At 43.9% G+C, this 22,678-nt stretch overlaps 1 protein-coding gene across 7 annotated transcripts; it reads left to right on the top strand.

Moving 5' to 3' along the window:
* Positions 1-5: 5 nt before the first annotated feature.
* On the top strand, positions 6-21,361 carry SEC22C (SEC22 homolog C, vesicle trafficking protein). Of its 7 annotated transcripts, XM_083826245.1 has the most exons (10): positions 1,000-1,320; positions 1,617-1,748; positions 2,470-2,740; positions 4,831-4,925; positions 5,493-5,702; positions 8,076-8,239; positions 10,116-10,298; positions 15,143-15,261; positions 15,888-15,953; positions 17,714-21,361. In XM_083826245.1, the coding sequence occupies exons 5-10, from the start codon at positions 5,521-5,523 to the stop codon at positions 17,912-17,914; spliced, it is 915 nt and encodes a 304-aa protein (XP_083682371.1). In that variant the 5' UTR covers positions 1,000-1,320; positions 1,617-1,748; positions 2,470-2,740; positions 4,831-4,925; positions 5,493-5,520; the 3' UTR covers positions 17,915-21,361. The 7 variants fall into 7 exon arrangements, with proteins under 7 accessions (XP_083682374.1, XP_083682376.1, XP_083682372.1 ...); XM_083826250.1 differs by lacking the exons at positions 1,000-1,320; positions 1,617-1,748 and adding an exon at positions 20-122 and having other exon boundaries at positions 2,470-2,677; XM_083826246.1 differs by lacking the exons at positions 1,000-1,320; positions 1,617-1,748 and adding an exon at positions 20-122.
* Positions 21,362-22,678: the final 1,317 nt, after the last annotated feature.

Here is a 22,678-nt window from a genome sequence, read left to right as displayed (position 1 = left end):
GGTCCTCCCGCGCCCCCCCCCCGCGCGGCGCCCAGCGGCCTCCCCGCTCCCGTCGTGCCCCGCGCCGCGGCCGCTCTGGCCGCCGCCTCTGTGGGCGGAAGGGAGCGGGGCGGCCGGGGAAGGTGAGCGGCGGCCGCGGGGCCCTGCTCCTCCTCCTCATCATCATCCTCATCCTCTTCTTCTTCATCCCCTGCTGGGCCCCGGGGAGGGGTTTTGAGGGTGCCCGCGGGGGTTGGGGAACGTGAGGGGGCGATGGGGAGGGTGTATGGGAGGGGCTGTGGGGTTTGGGGGGGGGCTGAGGGAACCCTGAGGAGGGTTTGGGGGTGGGCGAGGGGGCTGTGGGGGGAAAGGGAGGTTATGGGGGGGGGTTCTGGGAAGGTAGAGGGGGAAGTGAGGGAGATCTGGGGTTTTGGGGGTTGCTTGGGAGGGAAGTGAGGGTTGGGGTTGTGGAGGGCTGTGAGGGGAGGGAGCTTGGGGCGCTGGGGAAGGCTTGAGGTGGGCTGGGGTGAGGTGTGGGAGGTTTGGGGGTGTGGGGGTACTTGACGGGTGTGTGTGGGGGCTTGTCAGTATGGGAGGGTCCTGGTAGGGGGGCGGCTTTCAGGTGTGTGGGGTATTGGAAGGGCGTGAGGAAGGATGCTTGGGGGGGCCCTGGGGACCCCTAATGAGGGGAAGAAGATGAGCTGGGCATACATAACGTGCTGAATGGAGTGGGGTGGGAAAGGGTCTGAAGGCTTGTGAGCTGCTGAAAGTACAGAGATGGGGTTTTGGGAGACTTCAAGTTGTTGAGGGCTGGGTGTGTGCGTTCTGGGTGGGCATCAAGTGCGCTCGCTGCGAGGAAGGCCAGCGGTGTCCTGGGCTGCACAAGGCCAAGTGTCCCCAGCAGGACAAAGAGGGGACCCTTCCTCTCCTCTCAGCGCCACTGGGTCCGCACCTGGAGCGCTGGCTCCAGCTCCTTGGGGATCTCCCAAAGGTGGACGTGGGGCTGGGCGGCAGCTCGGGGTGGCCCTGCTGGGGCAGGGGGAGCTGAACGTTGGGCTTCGAGCTCCGTGCGACACGCGGTATTTGTGGTATTGATAGCCCTGTGTCTGAGCAGGAGGTTGGAGCTGGAAGGCTCTGAACTTCCCTTCGGTGATAACTACAAAGCCTGGGGGCTTCTTAGTGGCCTTTAGGCTCTTGATATTTACAAATGGCGTTTTAAAAGTTGCGATGCTGTGCTTTCAGGTGATTTCTTGTTCACTGCTGAATCTGGAGAGGTTTGCTCTGAATGTGGTGCTCTGCAGGCCTGTGATTTCAGGAAGCCGGACAGCACCGGTGTGAGCGGTGAGGGACAGAAGGGATGTAGAGAGATATACTTACTGCAGTCTTAAAATATGAGAAATTTGACTGGATTTCAGTTTTGCCTCTATATATGTGAGAAAAGGAGAAAATCCACCTTGTGATCCTGAAAATTAGTAGCAAATGGCTTGCATACTCCCTTTTAAACCATTTCTCAGTTCCTTTTTTTTTTTTCCTATTGGGTGAGGCTCAAATCAACATGGAGCTGCAGCTCCTTTCGATGTTTCATGTTTGATTGAGAGAATTTGAATCCCTTTCCCGTTCTGTCGTCCCACCTCTAGCTGCCTGCGACTCCCTCTGAATCTGACCAGGCTGAGGAAAGGGGTGCTTGGTGCAATAGGTTACTACCACATATCGAGCCGCCGTGTACAAAAACAGCTTTTCAGACCGCTTCGGGAGCCTCTTGGGTTATGGTAACGTCCACTAAAGCTTTCTGTAGTAAGATCAGGTCTTGATTAAAACGGTTGCATGGTGTTGGGTTTGAACCTGGCCTGTGTGCTGCCCTTAGAGAAGGGGGAAATTCTGACCAGGGAGAGAGAATGAACGCTCGAGAGAGGAGCTGGTAGCGAGGTGTTCCCTGCTAGTGCTGTGCCTTTCTGGGAAGGAAACTCCTGCTTTTGGTGGTTGGTTCAAATACCTTCTTAAAGAACAGCATTTTAAAAGCGATCCCTTCCCTCACCTGCTTAGGGATTTGCATTTGCTCTCAGAGCCTTGCTTGCAAGCAGAGAAGTCGAGGCAGGAGTTCAGGGTTTGTAGAAGCGTGCTGCTCGCGAATTGGGTCTGTTCTTCTCCGGAGGAGCTTGAGGAATGGTGCAGGAGTGTCAGAGGGCTGGCGCAGGCGGCCTTAATAACCCCTAGGCAGTCACTGGGGAGAGTTAGCTGCTCCGTGAGGATGGAGGGATGGAGGAACTGCGTTTCGGGTGACTTTGGTTAGATGCCTGCTGTGGCAGTAGCCTGAAGAGCCTTGGTTGTTGAGAGGCTGGTGGATACGTACTGCTTGGGGGAGTCTCATGCTAATCGTTTTTCTCCTGAAGTGCGGGGAGTGCAGGTGCTTCAAAGAATGAGAATAACGAGCCTTCAATCACAAATTACAACCTCTCCTTCTAAAACTATCACATAAACATTTTTCTCCAGGTTCTGGCTGCTCCGTGCCAGTAAAATCGCTGGGCTTGACAGGGGGTTACTAATTGGAATACCGGAAGTTTTGATGTGTAATTAATCGAAAGACACGAGGACGTTGTCAGAGTTCGGGACCTGAGTTCAAAGGCCTGCCACGTAAAGGCCGCTGCAGATACTTTGGGCAGCGAGTCACACGCAGACGGAGAGGCCAGAGGAGGAAAGGGCAGGTCAGGCTTCAAGAGCAGGCTCAGATTTCCTTGGTTATGCTCATACCTTGCTTGGTCTGGTAAGTTGTGACAGCATTTTCTTCACGGGGAGGGCGGGCAAGCGTTGGGACGGGTTTAGTGGTGGGACTCAGTGATCTTGGAGGTCTTCTCCAGCCCAGCTGATGCCACGATTCTGTGCGTTCCCTTACGGGCGGTGTGGCAAAACCGCTTGCGAGTGGTTAAATATTTGAGGTGTGTTAGTAACTTTTGTTGCCGTGGGCACAGAACACCTCCGGTGTGCCAGTAATGAGGCTGTGGTGGAAAAGAAATAAAAGGTGGTTGCGGTGCCGTGCCAGAGCAGGTGTGCTGGGGGAATTGGAGGGGAGAGGAGAGTTGGGCGAGGCTGAGTGGCAGCTGTTGGTGGTGAGAAGACAGGTGAAGCAGCTGCATTAAATTATTTTTACGTTTTGCCTTCTCCTGCGTCTCTCACCTCTTTCAGCTACATCTACACTCCAAATAAACCCCAGAATTGCTGAAAACCTCTTTTTTTTTTTTTTTTAACGTTTGCACAGCTAGCGCCCTACTCCCTTTTTGCTCTGTTGGGGAGCGGGGCGGTAGCTGTGCAAACGTGCCTTGAGCCTGCGCAAACGGAGCTCGGTGAGAAGCAGATCGGCGAACGCGCCCCCAGGTGATTTGCCCTGGGGTTGTGCTCACCCGCTAGCAGACGTCTGAAGGTTTGAGTCGCCGCGTCACCTTGCTGTCTGCTGGGGATGTGTGTGGCCCTTCTGTTCCGTGCGTTTGCCTGTTTTCACCAAACTAAAAGGCGCGTCCCACCGTTTTAATACGTGGCCCACGTGCACTGACAGCTTGACTGTGTAAGCCTTGTTTCCTTAGCCATCGAAGGTAAAAACACGCGGATTTAAAGCCACAAATAAACACAGCCTTTTGGGATGAACACAGCCGTGGCAGGATGTTTTAGCGCCCTACTCTCCTAGGAAGGGGCACCGGCTCAGTCTGGCATTCGGTTTGGAAGTCTCCGGGTGGGGACCGGTACCAGATCTCTCCCAGGAGAGCACAGAGCCCCTCTGAGGGGTGTGCTGATAACTTGATGAGAGCCTTTAGCCCTGAAGCATGAAGGTTTGTACACGCTGGGGAGTTGTGTGCCTTTCCAGGCAGCTAACTGCAGGCGGTGATGTCCGTAGTGAGGAGTATACGTGTACGTTTTTTATCTTAAACTCTTGTTAGTGGCACGGTGAGTTGAGTAATTTTGTAGGCTAGATATGTTAGAGCAAATGTCTTTGGTTTCTAAATATGTTTCCATTTTCCTGGTTGTCATCTGGGTGTTTTGGAGAGGGAAACGAGAACATTCGATAGATATATAAATAGATAAATAGTTTTAATTTACTTTTTAAGGAAGGGACTTGTTATGCTTTCTGTCTGTTCCCCGGAAGAGTGTTTGTTGCTTTAACTTGCTGGCAAACGCCAGCCACCTTTGACAAAAGGATTCTGGTCTAAAATTGCTAAGTTCTTGCAAGTTTTGTGGAAACGATGCCTGTGGAGCAGGACTGACACCCTCTCGATGCAGCTCGTGGTGAGAACTCAGCTCCTGTTAGGCATCCGACAAGCTCTACAGGCGAGAGAGATGATGAACGGCCGAACTGGAGGGGACTTTGCTCTCTTACCTTCTTAGATAGTGAAACCACTTGACAGTGAGACACGTTTTAAACAAACTTGGAGCACTGGCCGTGATTTTTATATGGGGCTGCTTACAGCAGTCCTCTATCAAAAGTTTGACTTCACAGTGGTTTGTTTTGTCTAATGCTTCATTTATGTAGTTTGCCTGAAGCAGAGTAAATGCTTTTTTTTTTTTTTTTTTCCACCTCTAGAGTTTGTGGTAATCACTGCCTGTCTGCTGAGCTGGAGCTGTTGTTTCACAGCGCTTCAAAGGCGGTGATTGGGGCAGCAGAAATACTTTGCGTATTATTTCATAGTAGGTGATCTGAGTGCATCTAGCAATTGATGTCTGGGTGAAGAAAATGAGTCGTTTGTTTTCCTTGGGGCAAAATACTCCTCGGGTTATGTTCACCCACTGCAGGCAGGTTTTACATATTGGTACAGATAAGGGTCATTAGTGAGTTATCTAAACTGCTCATTATGGTTTGTCTTTCAGAGACGACTGGAGCTGCGTTAGTCCTCTAACATCTGGTGCTGACTACTCGTGGCATGTCCGAAGGACAGATCTCTTGTGTGATGTGAATGTACCAGGTGAATCCCCGTAATAACTTTTTGTGGGAGATGGTGACCTGATAAAGAGTAAGACGTCGAGAGAGAGCAGCATTTATTCTATATTTAGCCATAATTGCTTCTGTAAAAAGAGCCCGATGGGCTATAGCCATTTTTTTAAAATCTATTTCTGTGTTACACTGGAAAATCAGGCCTGATCTGCAGCGCTAATGCAACTGGAGACTTAACGAGGCTGCAGAGTGTCTGTGGGAGTGAGCTGCTTTCCATAAATACTTGTAGGAAGTTTACTCAGCATTTCTGGTGCTAAGGTAAAGCAGGAGGAGGAAAAACAGTGAATTTTTTCAGACAGGTAGTTCCATGTCAGATCCCCAGCCTCACTTTTTTGTCTGAGAGAGGCAGCAGAGGGACGCAGCTCTGATCCTTGGGGCTGGTTTGTCCGCTTTGCAGTGGCAGCAGTGGTACGCGAGGGGTTGGTCAGTAGCAGTGGTGAATAAACTCTTACCTTGAGATGTTTTGGGCTTGTGTAGTGGCTGGTAAATAACCGAGGTGGCATCCGTTAATGGATCGTTAACCACATTTCGTTTTCAGGTTGTCCTCATGAGTACTCCAGCGGAGAATGTCCATGATCTTCTTTGCCTGCGTGGTGCGGGTGAGGGACGGGCTTCCCCTCTCAGCCTCCACAGATTTTCATTTCAACCAGGACTTCCTGGAATGCAGGAGAAGATTAAAGGCGTTGTCCTCGATTCTGGCCCGGTATCCAAGTCGAGGCACCGCAAAAGGACGTGACCTTAGCATCCAGTAAGCCACTGCTTCTGTTGGTTGCTTTCTGCCTCAAATTCTTTAGGTGGTTGTTCTGGGGATTGGTACAACTTTAAGAATTAGGGGTATCCTACAGTTCCTAGCTCGCATAGGAAATCCTATCATAGATTCGTAAACCCTAGCCATATTTTGAAACTTTTTTTTGTCAGCGCCAGAGCTGCACCGCCCCTGCTCAGTTTAGGTGAACATCTGTTACGAATTGCTCCTTTCAGTTGTTATTTTTTGTAGCAAATGCGTTCAGCTCGATGGGCAATACTTGTTAGTAGTGGCAGTGGGAATAGTGGAACTTCTCCAAATATCTCCTGAGTCCTAGTGCCTTGGAATTCAATAGTTCTGCCTAAAACTGAGCCTAAACACCTTTCTTCAGTGACAGTCAAATCTTCCTGATGCCTTCTCAGTAGGTGATCTGAAACCCCCTGGGCTCCTACTTTTCTTCTTCTGGCCTGCACAGAACTGCTCTGACTCCCTCTTGACAGTGGCCTGTAACTATGTGGATGCTAAATCTCTGCTTTTATTTTCTGGAGAAGGATCTGCTAGTCTTTTTTATAAGAAGTTAAGGTTCCTTTCAGAGAGGAGCATTTTATTTCCTATTCAGTCCAGTTTAGTTTTAAAAATGAGTTTTAGCTTGTGACTGCATTCTGGGTAGCAAATGTAAGAGAACTTAGAGTGACCCTGAGCTAGAACTGTAAGTATCCGTTTTTGGGGGGAGTGATTGGAGAAATAAGATCTATAAACTTGCACCGAATGAATTGGGAAAGCAGAGATTAGCATTTTAATTCCTTCTTCACATTGAACTTACGCCCTTAATAGTAATGTGTTCTGCTGCTTTTAATCTTTAGTCTCTACAAAAGCAGTTACGTGTCTGGCTCTGAAACGAGAAGAGTGCAAACAGATACGTGGCAAAAAGGCTATAAATAATTGGCAAATGGGAAAAAGTAGTTTTACACAGGCATGGTGTTGATTCTCAGCTGCGAGCTGGGGACAAAGGGAGTTTAGGGAACACACGCAGACTAATTAGGCAGTCACGGAGCTCATCAGAGCCATAAATCCCAAGTACACAGTATAATGAGTAGATAGAAGTGTGATAAAATAGAAACCACAAATATTTCCCTGTGAGAGGGATGAAATATGGAACCACAGAACCATTTAGGTTGGAAAAGCCCTCTAAGATCATCTGGTCCAACCGTTAACCTAGCACTGCCACATCCACCACTAAACACTGTCCTTAAGCTCTACATCTGCACGTCTTTTGAACATCTCCAGGGATGGTGACTCAACCACTTCCCTGAGCAGCCTGTTCCGATGCCTAACAACCCTTTCGGTGAAGAAGCTTTTCCTAATATCCAGCCTAAACGTCCCCTGGTGCAACTTAAGGCCATTTCCTCTTCTCTTACCACCTGGTGCTTGGGAGAAGCAAGGTGAAACAGCAGAAGAGAGAAAATACAGGAAGCGTAACTGTTCAGCTTCAAAATGCAGTCTTTGTACTGAAATACTGCTAACAAATTGCTAGCCTGTAAGAAAAGATTTCCTCGTTCTTTAAAGGTAATTATGAGTGTGTGACTGTGGTGGGGATTGCAGAGGTTTAGCTCTACATTGTGAGTGCTGCCACCTGAGCTAGGTTCCCTGACTTCTGTCTTACTTAGTGAAGTCTAGACTGGAGGGATTGCTCTCGTCCTTAAGTACACCCCTACAGTTTGGTCTGATGAAACCCGTTAAGTTTCCTGGTAGGTTTTGGGGCATCTGTGGGTAAAAACCTCTGTATAAATACGGCTTTCTTGTTAGAGGGACCCTTTCAGGTGAGAATTTTTATTATGCTGTCTCTGATGCAAAATCATCTTACTTCGCTATAGATGACGTGGCAGTAAAAGCGTCCTTGGTTTTGTGCAAGTTGACCCCTACCTCTTGCTGTTAATACAAAGTCAAGGTGTTCGAGGGGCACGAGGAACACTTCTGCCTGCTTCCTGTGAAAAGCCGTCTTGTTCCTGTTCGTGGAACACCACCGTGCTTTCTTTGTAAATCTCCTTCCCTCTGCTGTTTTCTGGCCCCCTCTTTTGTTATTAACCTGATTTAAGGCCAGTCTGGGAAAGTAATGCCCTCGGTTTTACTGATGTTGCAATTTAAAACATATTGGTGTTTTGTTCTTCAGTATGCTCGGGCCTGCCGAAGGAGTTGTAGCGAGTGATGGATTGGCAGGGGCTGCAGGACCGACACGTTTTTTTTAGTCTGCTCTTCCAGTCAGTGCAGTCTGTACATTTTGTTTCGATAGAAAGCACAGTTTACTTCTCAAGTTCAGCATGACCCTTCTACCTTTTTATGTTGATAATGCTTTTTTACTTTTTACATGTATTTCAGTTTCCTTTCTTCTGGGGATATTGCCTGCATGGCGATCTGTTCCAGCAATTACTCAACCATCATGGCGTTTTGCTTCCTGGAAGAGCTTCAGTGGGAATTTGCTGCTTCCTATGATACAACGAGCATCAGTTTAGCTTCCAGACCATATGCTTTTCTGGAATTTGGTTTGTAGCTCTGTTCTCAAATAAGAATTTCTTGTCTGATACTTCTTTTGTTAAGTAATGTCTCCTGGCCAAAGCCTGATCATAAAAATGACCCTCTGTGTGTGTGCCTTTGCAGACTTGTGTAGGAGGAGGGGGGAGGTCTTGTAACTGCATTAAACTATTAGATTATTGTTCCTCCAGTTCCTGAGAGCCCCTGTAACAGATGAGCAAAACGTTGTGGTGGTTAATAAACAAGCGCAGAAGAAAAAGAAATCCACATCTCAAACACTTTATAACTTAATTAAAAAGAAATCTGACAGGTGGAGACAGATGGGTACAAGGAAAAAGGGAAACAAAATAGATTATTAGGGACAGATTTACTTCTGGCACGACTTATATTCACATAGTACTTCATAATCATGCCTAGTGTTTCTTTTTTAACCTGATATAAATGTTGTTTTTTCTTTTTTTTTTTTCGCTAAGCAGCAGATGCTCTGCTGAACCTCACACCTCTGAAAAACATGTTTTCTTTGCAGCGAGAAACTCTATTTTGGGAAAGGATAAGATACTGGAGTAGGTTAGCAAATTTCTACCCAGATTTCTGTAATATCGTTAAGCCTGCGCTTAAAAGATTGAGAAATCCCCAAGGAAAGCGCATTATACAGCCATCTTATGTTTGGGGGGTTTGTTTTCTGGGTACATTCCAGGTGTAATTTTATGCTGAGATCCAAATTATTCCTTTTTTTTTTTTAACTCGGTTAAGAATTTTTAGCCTCTTTTAATTCCATAATGCTCCTTTTAAAAGCAAATGCATTTTTCTCATTTTTAATGTCGTACCGTATTTTGTTACTGAGTCTACCTAATGCTGCGTGATTTTCTTGTGTTTGGATCTAAGATGCACTTGATATGTCAGATCTTAACCTTTTGCCTGGTAGTTACAGATCATTATAGCAAGCTAACTTGAAGTAAAATATAGGATTTTTCTGTGATGAATGCTTATGGCTCCGTGTATTCTAGCACAACATCCAGGTCCTGTGTGGTCTCTAAACTCACACTTAAGCTATTCCATATGTATCATAACCAGCAGTAGTTGTGGTCAATCTATGCAAGTCTTCTAGCATAGCAATATTTTAAGGAGCTGGATTTTCATTATAGGATGTCTTAGCAGAATTAATGTTACTGAATTTTATTTGCCAAAGCATTTGAAATTTGCCCATGTCTTTGCACAGTTAAATAGGAAGCAGCAGTATCCACGGCTTGGTCCTTCAGCTCTGGGTGTGTGGGCAGTTCTTCCTCAGACACATTCTCAGCTTTGTCTCAGTGCTGTGGTAACTCCTGTCAAACCTGCAGCCGCAGTCGTGAAAAGGGACTCGCTTATGAGTGGTTTTAAATGTAAAGTGTGAGAGATGGTGCAGGTTTATCTGCACCTAAATCTGTGGCTCACAGTTTGGAGGAGTCACCGCAATTGCCTCTGCCACTCAGAATTGTTTCACAACGCAAATGTGGGTTGAATTAGTTTCTGTGTGCTGAAAAGTCCCTAATCCCTGGCATTATTAAAACATGAAATGGATTTGCTTCATTCAGGCCTCATGGTAGTTCATGGGTAATTTAAAATATGTTACATCTACCCCAAATATGAAAGTTTGTTTTTAGTCCACTAGCAGGCAGGATGTAGAGATGGGTTATTTAGAGCATCCTGAAGGGATTAGGTGTGATATAAAATCCCTAGGGAAGGTACTTTTGTTTGCTAACCCACAGTAAACTTTTATACCTGAAACTAGTAAGAAATGAGGGAAGTAATTAAAAAAAATCCAAAAAGAAAAGAATGTAGTGATTTGATGAATAGTGACCTAAAATTCTGCAGAGCTAATTGAAGCGTGTTTTTGTAACGTTTCAGATAACGTCATTCAGAAAGTAAAATGGCATTTTAACTGTGCGAGCGGCTCTCAAGCGAAGGTCAACTGGGAGAAGGTTGAGGAGGAGCTGAAGTTCCAGCCCCCGGTTGAGCTGAAGCTGGAGGACGCGGAGCTGATGAACGGGGTGGCTAACGGTGGGCACGCAGAAGTTCATGTGGAGGTTGGTAAGTTGCTCCTCTGCACAGGTGACAGCAGACTTCCTGAACCTAACTGCAAAGGACAGCGAAGCATATATGAAAGCATATAGCAGCAGTTGCTCCTTTTGCACTGAGAAGTAGGGGTGGTGTGAAAGAAACCTGGGAGAAAAGACTGCCTTTCTTGCCTTTCTGCCATATCGAAGAGCGTGTGGGCTTTGGATTGTAGCAGGTATGCGTTAAGTATTCAGGGTAGTGCTTTTTTTCCCCCAGTTTTAGATAAGCTGCTCCACATGGGCAATCAGTTATAACCGGGCTTGGCATTTTGCATGTGAAAGTATCCTGCTTTTAAAGTCGCTGATTGTTAAATTTGATTTGGCAGAAGCAGCTCCAGTATTTCACCGGCTGTTGCAGACTCAGATAGAAGATATGTAATTACAGACTCGTTGAGTTACTTCAGCCCAGAGGGAAGAAAAGATCAGAAGAACGTGTTTGAGCCGAGGGCAGAACTCTCAGACTGTCCATCTTGGGTTTTCTCACACCTGCACTTTCTGCTTTTACCCCGTTCTTTAAAATTTAGTGCCTTTGACTAAAATTCTGGAAGATGATATGTCTGTACAAACAATGTGTAGAGGCTTGGCCAGGGAACTTTCTCTAACAAAAGCTGACATTTTTAAACACTTCAAACACTTCAAACACTTTCAAAAGTGTTACCCTCTATCTAATTTTCTCTGAAGTTGGTGTCTTCTTGTTTGTGTTTCAGTTGCGTAGTCAAAGTCCTGCCTACTTACTTTGCAAAATAAAATGATTTTAATCCTATCAGCATTGCAGTTGAAATGCAGCTGGGGTACTTTCTTGGTTGTATTTCTTCTTCTTTTGTTGCTCTTGGCTTATGAAGCATTAACAAAATTAAATTCTACTTGCTTGGTCTTAATGTTTCTGATGGATGAGCTGGAATCTAATTTGACAAAGGTATTTTAAGGTGAAATGAGAAGGATCAGTGACCAGGAAGAATTAAAAACAGAAAAGAAAACATTTGATTTACAAGTCAGATTTGTAAGTGTGCCTCCAAACCGTGCTTGGAGGCTAAATATTTTCATGGTGTGGCAGGGCTTAGAAATTCTTTGCACTAGTGTGAACAGTTTCAGTGCCAGTGAACATTTGCTAGCTAGTCTGTGTCTACAGATCAGAAATATGTTTTCAGTTTGCCTCATCTTCCTAATTGCTTTCTTTTATTTTCCATCTGGCTTGTGTTTCTGGCTTTTTTTTCCCCTCTCTGTTCTAACCCAAATACTCACACAAATTGTTCCATCTTTATTTTAAGGGCTGTGTTTATGGTCATCTGTTTCCATCAGCTGGAGTCAGCTTTCCTGGTTTATTCCTCTCCTCTCATCACCACCGAGCTGCTGAATCCCACTTAGCTGCTCTAAGTTTAGCCGTGTGCGCAGTGTCTGTTGCCTTATTAATGTTATTTATATTGCAGCTCTGCAATACAGGAGTCTTACTGAGCATATGCTGAAGTGCTTACAGGAGAGCAGAATTTAATCACGTCTGCATTCTGTACTGACGAGAAATCCTGGACTGATCAAAACATCAGTCTCCTCATGTGGATGTAACCCGCTCCTGTCTGTTCAGCTGTGCGATCACATCCCCTGCCTCTTCCTCATTGTAGTGTGAAAGGAGTCTGAAAATCCAGGGTAGTTTTGTCCTTGTCAGTGTATATATAGAAACAAGACTTTTTTCTTTTTTTTCATTCTCTCTTCCTTTTATTACTCCATCTGTTAACTAAATCCAGCCCCATTCTTCCTAGAAAGACACCAACACTGTATCCTTGATCAACATCTGCACAGCCTCAGCCTTTGTTGCAAAAGCTTAACCTTGTGCCTCAATCTAGGCTGGCTGGTGAAGCTTTGGAAGGCAATGGGGTGTATATATAAAAGAAAAGTGAAATGGAAGTAGCTTTCTGTGCAAGGGGAGAGTTTTCTCATCAGAACTGGCTATAGGAAGTGGAAGAACAACTTGTACTATTTGTCTAGTAAGCACGCTATTAAATTATGCAGCATTGTGCTCCCCTTGATGAATGTTCTTAGTCTTTTGTAGGCACACGGGGAGCACTTCAGAGTCCTTTTCAAGATGTTTTTTGAAGATTTGATAACCTCTTCTTACATCTCTGTTTTTCAGTTGCTTGTATTTTATTTTTAAAGTGCTTGAATCCGATTTCATCTTTTCACTCCCGGTGCTGTCTTTATCTGGAGCTTTGTGTATGTGAGTCATTGTCAAACTCTTGAAGAGACGGAATGGAGTATGGCACTGGCACTGATGTCAGCCAGTTAAATAGCCAGGGGCTTCTGCTCAGAAAATCTTTTATAAATTTCCTCATCTTCATTGTTCAAGTGTGTTTTCACAGATTTGTTCTATACCTGTCGAAGCCTGCAGATAAATTTTTCCAGGGTGCTAACTAATCCACGGTGCCCAGAATACCTCTGCGCAGTTCTTGTACTCTGAAGTGCCTGACTTTTCTGTTGAACAATCAGATCAGTTTGAATCCCAGTTAGCATTTAATTGTGTGTGTGTGTGTGCAAAACTATGCTGTCCTGGACTAACAGAGCTTATGGCCTCTCGTTCTCTTATTTAATGTAATAAACAATTCCTGTATTAAACTGTTTTTATGCAAACGTGATTGAATCTGCACGCAGAATTGTAATAATCTTGTCCTAGCAGTACCCATTTTTCTTGCTCTGTGCAATTGCAGTTTGTGGATTAAACCTCAGAAAGATCCAGCAGAAACAAAGCTCCACAGCAAACAATTTAAAGATCAGTTTTCACAGACTGTGAGCCCTGAGCAACTAGATACTGTAATCTCCCCTGCATCTGTGATAGCAATTCTTTTTATCCTAGTGGGCAAAAATGTCACTTTTAAATAATATTTCATGCTTTTGTCTTCAGCCTGCAGAAGCAATATATTCCCCCTTGTTCTTCACTGGGGTCTGGAAACTCTTGATGCGTGTAGTTTGCAGGATCCTGTACAGTGAACGACACTTGTACTTGATGATTTCTTTTTGTTTGAGAGACGCAGCCTGCCTCTAAAGCAAATCTTAGCAATTCAGGAAGAAGAAATGGTAGTCTTTATCAGGAAATTTCCATGAGAGAGAAATACATAGCTGCAACATTATTTAATTTATCAAAAATAATAGGAAACTGAATGCCGCAGTCAGTATAAAAACACACTGAACAGAAGCTGTACCAACATGTTTGTTGCTTGGATTTTAAATTTCCCTGTATAGCAGAAAAGTAAAGTTGCCTTTAAATGATCAGGTTTCTTGCACCATTTATTTACATGAAAATGTGTGTGACAATAATACACAGTAATACTAAATAATGTGACATATTGCAAATGAGATTAATACAGTTCCCTTTGCAGCAGCTTTCGGGATGAAATTATGGAGGTATGAATGCGTGCCAGAGAAATTAATTACATAGACATTTATAAAAGAGGATTTATATCCCTGTAGTAATTTGGCACCAAGCTTTTTCACATCCATCTATCAAAATCTCTCTTAAAGGAGGAGACACAAGTGTTTTTAAGCCACGCAGTAGTGCAGTGCTCAAGCAGGTGCGGGTATTTCACCTTGCACTGAAGCAAAACCAGAGTTGATCACTGTCTTGCATAGTTTATCTCCTGGTCAAGAGCTTGCTACAGCTGGTCAGGGAACAGAACGTCTTGAGACTGGGGAGACCTCGTGAGGGCTCATCCGTTCTGTCCCGTATCTTCTGGATGTTGGTGCAGGAGAGGACCTGGATTTGATGCCTGAGGTGCAAATTGCCATTATTATTGTTAGGCTGAAAGTGCTCTATCTTGCCATATTCTATCCGCGGCTCACCACAAATAGGCATGCTCTTTGGCAAATTCCAAAGTTAAATACAAATCAATAATAATTGCTTTGGCCTTAGGTATGTATTAATTAGGTCGTCCTGAAGAAACGGTGTTTGGGTGTGTGGGTGTTTGAGCAAGTGCTAGTAGTGGAGGAGGTGAGACGGGTAGTTCCCTACCTCTGAGATGTGGGCAGAAAGGGGATGAAAGAAACTGTAGCGGGCTGTAAAATGTGTCTCAAAGGCCAAAAACTTCAGAATCCAATCCATAGGCCCCAGTTTTGATTGTGATTTGTCAGTCTCCCTTGAAGACTGGCACTGACGAGACCAGAGGTGGTGTCATCTTGAGAACCGCCCCAGTAAATATTCCTGCAGCAGGGCACCTAAGTCCTTGGTTTGACCAGTTTTATATTACATTCTGGCAGCGGCTTAATTAGGGCACCAAGTGTGGTATGGAAATGGTGCAGGTGAAACTGAATTTCCCTGTGCTAGACTAAACCCTCAAACTGTCCGTGGAGAGAAATGCATGGTTACCAGTTAAGGAGGAAACAAATTGGTCTCTTGCTCTTACGTGTCCCAAAAATCTAAGGTTTTTACCATCCCTTTGAGTGCTTAAAGACTCTGATTTTTTACTGACCCGTGAAAAATGGCCAGTTATGTTAATCTGCTGTAATAAACAATTGAAAAATACCTATATGCAGCACAAAAGAAGAAATCAATGCTAAATAGTTCAAGAACAAATTCTATTACTTAACCTGTTCAAAAAAATACTCCAGAGCTGTTGTATATTTTTAGATGTCCAAAAAAATGAGCAGTGTAATGCAACAATAAATGTGTTTCTATTCATAATTGGTCTTCTCTGGAGCAAGCATGAAAGGTTTGGGAAATCCAGATAAGCTGATTTGAGTTGCTTTATGTTGAAATGTTCCAAGTAGTAGTGCTAACTTTCACTAATGGCTCTCTTTTCATTCTCTTTTTTTGTTCTTTTTATTTTTTTATTTAAGTCCCTACTTACAGAATGCAACGTGTGACTCCCCTGGGGATCCTGTCCCTCGTTCTGAACATCATGTGTGGGGCTTTGAATCTCATTCGAGGAGTTCACCTAGCAGAGCATTCATTTCAGGTAATCCTGGTTGGGTTGAAACCTGAAAATGGGATGAAGGAAGAGAGTTATTGCTGTAACCAGATTAGGGGTGGCTTTTCTGCTTCATAGCAGACCACACATCTCTCCACAAAAAGCTTTTGTTTGTCCAGGAACTGGACAGTTCTGATTGCTCACCTGCTAGAACCTGTGTGTTTTGTTGTATATTCCAGCATATTGCATTTTACTTCTTTCTGGTGACACTGAAATTTGGAGAAATACTTTACTCTTGCTAGGCTGGCTGGTTATATTATTATTATTTTCCTTCTTGTATTTTGTTCTAAATGCTTCTGTGTAATTTTTGTTAAATACGTAACCGCAAACAACTTTAAAAAGGGGGAAAAAAGTGTCCTGATCTTTCAGGGTCTCTCAGTTTTATTTATTTGTTTATAATAATCATTATTTAGTTATTTATTGTCACATAAGCCTCAGTTCTTGGTATCTTGTTGAATGGTTTTGATGTTGCTGCTGTTTGACACTGTTCCAGTCAAACAGCTTAAACTAGGATGAGGGGTACTTGATGAAATAGAGTATTCCAAAATATCGAGTAGTACTTGCTAAAAAAGTGTAGTTTATTTAATTCCTTGTTTGTTGTTTTATCCAAACAGGAGGACCATGAAGTAATTGGAAACGTGATAGCTTTTTTTCTACCTTTTCTAGCCTGTGTTTTCCAGGTATGTTAACTTAACGCTTTCTGAGTTTTGATATTATGTGTTACAGTACAAAACCATTTTCAGCTAAGCAGAGGAACAACTTGTTTTTTAGCATCCTATCTAGTCTATTCCACAGAGGTGCTCCAGTGAAGTGGCACAAATATAATTAAGAGCACAATTTGACCTTGTCAAATCAGAGTTGCAGGCTTTTTCAGTGTTTCCATGCTGTGGCATGCCAAATGGAGCTGAGTGTGATAAATAAGTGCTAGCCCAAAGATGCCTTTCTTCCCAAAGTGATTGGCATGTTGTCTTTCTGACCTAGTGATGGGCTTTTGTAGCATAACCACCTTGAAAGACAAAGCACGTATAGAATAACACCACCACTGAAAGTCTTGTAATTTACGTGAAAAGTTATTCTTAAGTCAAATATTTGATATTTTTAGTCAAAAGTTTTGAGACAAATACAGTTCCCAGCTTCCTTAGATTGTCTTTTTTCTAACGGATTATTTTCTCTGACCTCCTTATGGAGAAGAGTTTGAATGAGGAAAATAACGTATGCTCCAAACAGGTTCTTTCTGAAAGGTTTCTTAAATGCCTAAAACAGTGGTCCACAACCTTTAGGTTTCAGGGAAATATGTTGTTTGCAAAATCTTCTATATTTTGCCTGTTGTCACAGGAAGCTGCTATAGTTAGGATGCTAATTGACAAAGTAAAACACAATGTGTTTTAGTGCTGTTGCCTTTGGCCAACCAAATTTGGGGATAGCTATCTGAAGGCTTCTCTTTATCTGTAATATTTAAAACTTGCAACGATGCTATTTGTTGTATCGTAATAGACAATTGAGTGTCTTTCAGCCTTCTTACATCTCTGCTTATGGCAGAGCTTTAAAATGGAGATAAAAATCAGGATCTGAAAACTGGATGCAAGTCGGTCATCACACAGAAAGGCTGTGTCCTGCTTTATTCCAGTTAGCACCTGAAGCTAAAGAAGCTTAGAAAAAAAGTGTTCTTTCTTATCCTTTTGATCTGTAGCAGTCATCTTCACAAAATGCTTGAGCATAAATTGAGCTCAAATGTGAAGTGCTTTCTACTTCATGGTATCTACTTGTGTCATCGGCACAGTTGGAAGCTGTGACCTCAAGTGAGAAAGCCTGATCTGTTACTGCCTGACTTAGAAAAAGTAGCTCTTCTGCCAGCAATTTGTGAAGTTTTTAGTTCTCTCCTGTAAGGCTTGTTGCTCTTCACACTTGCTTAGCAAGTGGGTTCCAGCTGGTTTCGAGTTTAAAAATACAAAAAGCCCCCAAACACCTCTGAGCCCCATGTTAGCAGAAATGATGCTCTTGCTGCCAAGTCAAGTCTAGAGAATGAAGTCCTTTACTTACCCCAAGAGCAAATCCAGCAGCAGCAGTTTGGGGTTTGCTTGTTTCCTGCCTCTGAGCCTTTGCCTTGCAAGAATCACAGGTGGGTTTGGAAAACTGGCTCAAACTTTAGACTCCTTTTTGTCCAGGCTGAGGTGGGCAGGAGGGACGCCGAGTGTGCTGGCAGGCTTCGTTTCCTGCCTACGCTTAGCCAGCAGGTTCTGGACTGAGGCTGCTGTTCTCAGAGGACCTTTCAGTATGGGAGTAGGAGGAAAGCTTTGAGCTTCTCAGTGGTCGCAGCAGTGGTAGGCACGTCTGAGGGGCATGGATGTGCCAGCAGTCCCCAGCTTGCCTGTATATATGTATAACTCGTCTTGCATATATGTACTTTAATGCTAATGATTTCTCTCTGGTCCTTTTGTAGTGTTACTTGTACCTATTCTACAGCTCGACGAGGAAAGTGAAGACATTTATACTCTTTTTCTCTGTCTGTTTATGCAACGTTTACTTGTACGGATTACGGAACGTCTGGCAAATAGCTTTTCACATAGGAGTGGCATCTCTGTCTTCCTACCAGATACTGACAAGGCAACTCATGGAGAAACAGCCCGACTATGGAGTATGAAAAAGACTTTGGGTTTGCTATTCTCTTTTTACAGCTTTTTTTTTTTTTTTTGTATTAAAACGGGCAAAAATAGCTTGGAGTATTTTTAAAGATTTGTGACAGTGGTTACTGCGAGGAGGGTGTCTCAAAGCAACCTGAAACGAAGCAGGATCCCGTAGTAATGTCAAACACACAGTGAAGAATTTAGCTGTATTCAACATGGCATGTGGTGATTGTGCATGGTAGATTTTGTTAGGTGTCGTCAGCGGATGGAGGTTAACCTTAAAACAGGCTCTTACTCCTTGACTGCTACCACCGAGGCAGCATTTTGCCGTTTGTCTTACTGGCTCTGTGACAGTTTGGCAGGTCGATGTCTTGGCGTGGAAATGCTTCTGAAAAGACTAAAATTGTATTGTAAAGTGAGGATAAAGTGGTGGGTAACACTTCTGGCTGTAGACTCTTGGTGAGTGTAAGTAAAGGAGTAGTTTGCCATAGTTAGATGAGTTCATTATCAATGGGAAAAAATGTTAGGATGAGGTTCAGGATATTTCTTCTGAGTTTTCAGTGGAAGGAAAAGGCTGTGGCTGCTTTAAAAACCGTACAGGTTTTAAATATTTCCTGGCTATGCAGCGCATTTTAGTTAAGTACGTGCTTGTTGATTAATTACAAATATGCTTGGGGCAGCATAAAATAAACCAAGGGGATATTAGTGACCTTTCAGCTCAGGTGGCCTTTATTTCCCCGGTTAAGGTCACTCTTACTGTAAGGGCAGTTCCGTGTTTGCTTGGTCTGTACAGATAATAAATCTTCCAAGCCTACTTACGACAGGCCACTGACTCCTTCACCTTCAGAAAAACGAATAGCTGGTGAGTGGAAAGCCACCTCCAGTAATGGAGAGCAAGAGCAGGTTCTCTTTATTATATAAAACACCTTTAGTTAATGGTGTTGAGTTCTTACCCTAAGAAGAATTTATGAGTGTGCACTTTTGAACATAGTACTTAGGAGCTGAGTTTCTTAACTTCTGCTGCACTGGGTATTCTTGTAAGTGATATACCGAGGTGCATATGGGCATTTTAGCACGTATACGAATACTTTAGGCTGCCTGTGTTTAAAAAATGCATAGCATTTTGATGCAGCTGTCCCTGAAGGATTGCAAAGACTCAAACTGAGATGATGTAGGGAACTGTAGGTGTGTTATTGTCCCAGTATGGTCCTAGATTTCTTTATTTTTTTATTTTTTCTGGTGACCCCATTTCCTTCACCAACAGTCTCTCACCAAAGACTTATTTTTTCCTGCATAGTCTCTACCTCTAGTGGTTGCAAAGAGCTTAACACGATGCAGAGTTCTTTCTGAGTTTGCAGAAATGCTTAACAAAGTTATTTCCTCGCATCTCTGTACATTTTCCTGAAATCTCAAGATACAAATGTTGCAAGTTTCAGTGGACTGCTAGACTAGAAACGCGTGGTGCTGTACCTTGGAAGCACTTCTGGGATGCATCTGAGTGCAACCTGCAGCCTGTTATAACCTGAACAGTTCCTAGGACATCCAGAGACTTGGTTCCAGAGCTTTTTCCGGTAATAAAATAGAGGCATTTCTCTTCCACCCCATCCTAGCTCACTTACTGTAACAATTATGTAATGAGGTCCTTTAAACCGTGAGGAATAGCCTAGTGGAAGTGATGGAGGAATGTTTTAGCCAGCCAGTTATGAAAACAGCTAGAGCTCTGTGCCGTAATGCTATTCCGTTCTAGGGGAGTGGATTAAAATGGATTGCCCGTCGTTCACTCTGGCACAAAACTGGCGGTAAGTGGATGAATGAAGCCAGGACTCAACCATTCTCGTTAAGACACCCAGATGACCCCACAGACGTGGGAGTTTGAGTGCTGTCAAGCTTTAAGTTTCCGTACAGTTCAGTCCCCATTTTACTTGTCAAGGTTCTCTTTCTGTGTGATTGGAGGCTGAAGGAAATCAAGCCGTGATGTTGGGTTACAAGTAAGAAAAAACAAAACAACAAAACTAAATGCACAAACAACCCCCCTACAAAAAATACTTAAAGACAACCTGAGAAGTCTCTTACTGGAAACTAACCCTTTGATAAAGATGCTGGGTTACCTGGGGTGTAATCAGGACGTGGCTTATCACGGGAATCTCATCCCCTGGAGAAAGGATGAGGCAATTTGTGCTACAAAACCTGGGGAAAGGGACCGCAGCAGTGCCATCCAACTCCCCGTCCCCACCCTTTCAGCCTCCTTCAGACGAGAGAATCCTAAAGAGCTTTACTGCTTCTCCACGGGCTTGCAGAAAGCCGGTCTGCCATGGCCTCAGGCACACAGAGCATTGACAGCAGGGGGCCAGTGAACCATGATGCGCTTTGTGTTCCTCAGCCTTTTATTTAGCTGATGGGAAGAAAGTGTAATGGTCCTGGTGCTTCCCGAGCATCCGACTGCTTTATCCTAAAGCAAACACCTCTCTGTGCCAGGTGATGTGAGCAGCAGCTCCGCAATGCGAGCGGTACAGCAAGGTGTTCAAATAGCTCGTGTAATTAACATCATTAGAGTTGATAAAAATTCAAATCAGCTTTTGTTCAATGCTTTCTTTTTTCCTGAGAATGCTTTGTTAAACAAACTCGGTACAATTCTGCCTTCATGTAATTTTTTTGGCTTTGTGGATTAGGCAGAGGACGCAACAAGGTCTCTTCTGCTCATGGACAGAGTTCCGGTTTGCTGTTTGCTTGATCCCTTTGCAACCTTTTCTTTTCTGTAACATGTGCAACCTGTGCTAAGGAATCGGTGTGGATTAATCTGCGTGCATTGGTATCTGTGCACTTTGTGGTTTTGGATTGTGATTGGGGAGCGAGGAAGAGCAAGCATTGTTTGAAACCAGTTTTTATTTTGCGTTATTTAGAATGGCTTCTGTATCTGTGGTATTTATACAATTAGACTTTTTGTCCGGTGAAACAGCAAGAGGAATAGAATAGCTTACATCGATCTCAGTGCTTTAAGATTTAATAAAAAAGAATGACTTGCAGTTTGAGAACATGAAATCTGACTCATAACGTGGGATTATGCTGGTGTTGAATCAAATCCCCAAACAGGAATCCATCCCTTTTTGTTCGACTTCAAACTGTTTAATGTAGTTTGACTTGTATCTCTTTAACTCTGTCAGTTTTCAAGATAAGTCCCTTGGAAATTCTTTTCCTCACCCAGCAGCATAGCACAAGGAAATTGGCAAAGAATAAACTTCATTAATTTAAAAGATTCGCAGTGCATAGTCACTTTATGAAACTGTTTATTTTCTGTGTTTTTTCTCTTCTCCCAAAGACCTGTTGGGTTTATAGAAGGTGGGCTGGTACCTTTTTAGACATTTTTGCACTGTATTAATAATTGAACCTGTGTAAATGTGTATAAAATCATTTTGCATGTATATGTATATATGTACATACCTAATAAATGGCTTTTTTTGTAATGATTGCCTTCATTTATATCTGCATTTGTAGTTTGGAAATAGCTGGGTACACTGGACACGAGGTGGATGAACTATTTCATTTTCATATGCTTCATATGCATCAGTGTTTCATGTGGCAGTGTCCAAAATATTTCAAAAATAACTGACTGAGCTGCATAAAATGTCTATAAAAATGTATATAGAGACTTGCTTTTCCAGGCAGCAGACTATGATATAGACTCTGTAGCTTCAGCAATCTTGATTTTTGCTTTGAGACCACGTTAGAGAGGCTTTTCCTGCAAAACTTGCATTTTGGAGCATTGAATTACGTGAAGTCTGATGTTACCTGTAGGTCCTTTTCCAGCTGCTTGGCAGAGAGAGGTGGGGATTTTGCACATTGCTGTTAGATTTTTTGTAGCCTAGTCCATTAATTGAACTAGGCCTAGTAGGTATCCCTACCAATCGGTCCTTACCCCTTCCCTCGTGGACTTTACTTTTATTTTTCCTGGTTTCAGCCACCTTTGAAACACAACCTCATCAGGCTTTGCTGAAATGCGTGACTGAGTCCAGCATCCCCACTGAACACGGCAGGGCCATGCCTCACAGAGGAATGTCTTTTGGAACCTGCCGAATCAGACACCAAAGGATCTGATAAAGCTGGAAGAAATCAGGCTTGTGCACCAAATCCCAGAATCGCAGAACCATTAAGGTTGGAAGGGACCTCCAAGCTCATCTGGTCCAACCACCCCCTCCCACCAGTGTCACCACCAAACCATGTCCCTAAGCACCACGTCCAACCTCTCCTTGAACACCCCCAGGGACGGTGACGCCACCACCTCCCCGGGCAACCCGTCCCAGTGCCTGACTGCTCTTTCTGAGCAGAAATGTCTCCTTGTTTCCAACCTGAACTTGAGCTTGAGGCACTGCAGTGTCAGCAGTGGGTTTGAGATGGTTGCGGTGCTGCAGCTTTTTGCAGCGCTGACAAGAGGAAGGGAGAAGCCCGTGGCTGGCCCTGTAATGAGGGGGAGGCAGTGTGGCAGGGTGTGAAGACAGCGGGCGGTAATGAGCAAAACCAGGGGCGAGCCTTGTTCTTCTGAACTGCTTTGCCCTTTGAAATCTAGGAGTTGTTTTTTTTTTTCTTTTTTTTTTTTCCCCTGTACATAAACAGTTGCTCAAAGCATGCTTTTTTCTCGAGATGCCAGCGGAGAAGAACAGCAGCCTTATCCCCCCCCCTTTTTTTTTTCCTCTTAAGGTGAGGGGAGAAAGCAATTATAACTCCCTTTTTCTTTTGAAGGTGCTGATAAAAGGAGGTGGGAGGATCAGAGGGTCCCTGCGCCAAAA

The sequence above is a fragment of the Anser anser genome (genome assembly GCF_964211835.1).
Source record: "Anser anser genome assembly, chromosome: 2".
Lineage (NCBI taxonomy): Eukaryota > Metazoa > Chordata > Aves > Anseriformes > Anatidae > Anser > Anser anser.
This window is presented reverse-complemented; position numbering and strand designations above follow the sequence as displayed.

Bases quoted from the DNA above. Each gene is read 5' to 3' on its own strand.
- SEC22C (XM_083826248.1), top strand. From the start codon at position 5,521: ATGTCCATGATCTTCTTTGCCTGCGTGGTGCGGGTGAGGGACGGGCTT. The intron at 10,299-15,142 runs GTAAGTTGCTCC...TTTTTATTTAAG, and splicing joins AGAAGTTCATGTGGAGGTTG to TCCCTACTTACAGAATGCAA. The intron at 15,262-15,887 runs GTAATCCTGGTT...TTATCCAAACAG, and splicing joins TAGCAGAGCATTCATTTCAG to GAGGACCATGAAGTAATTGG.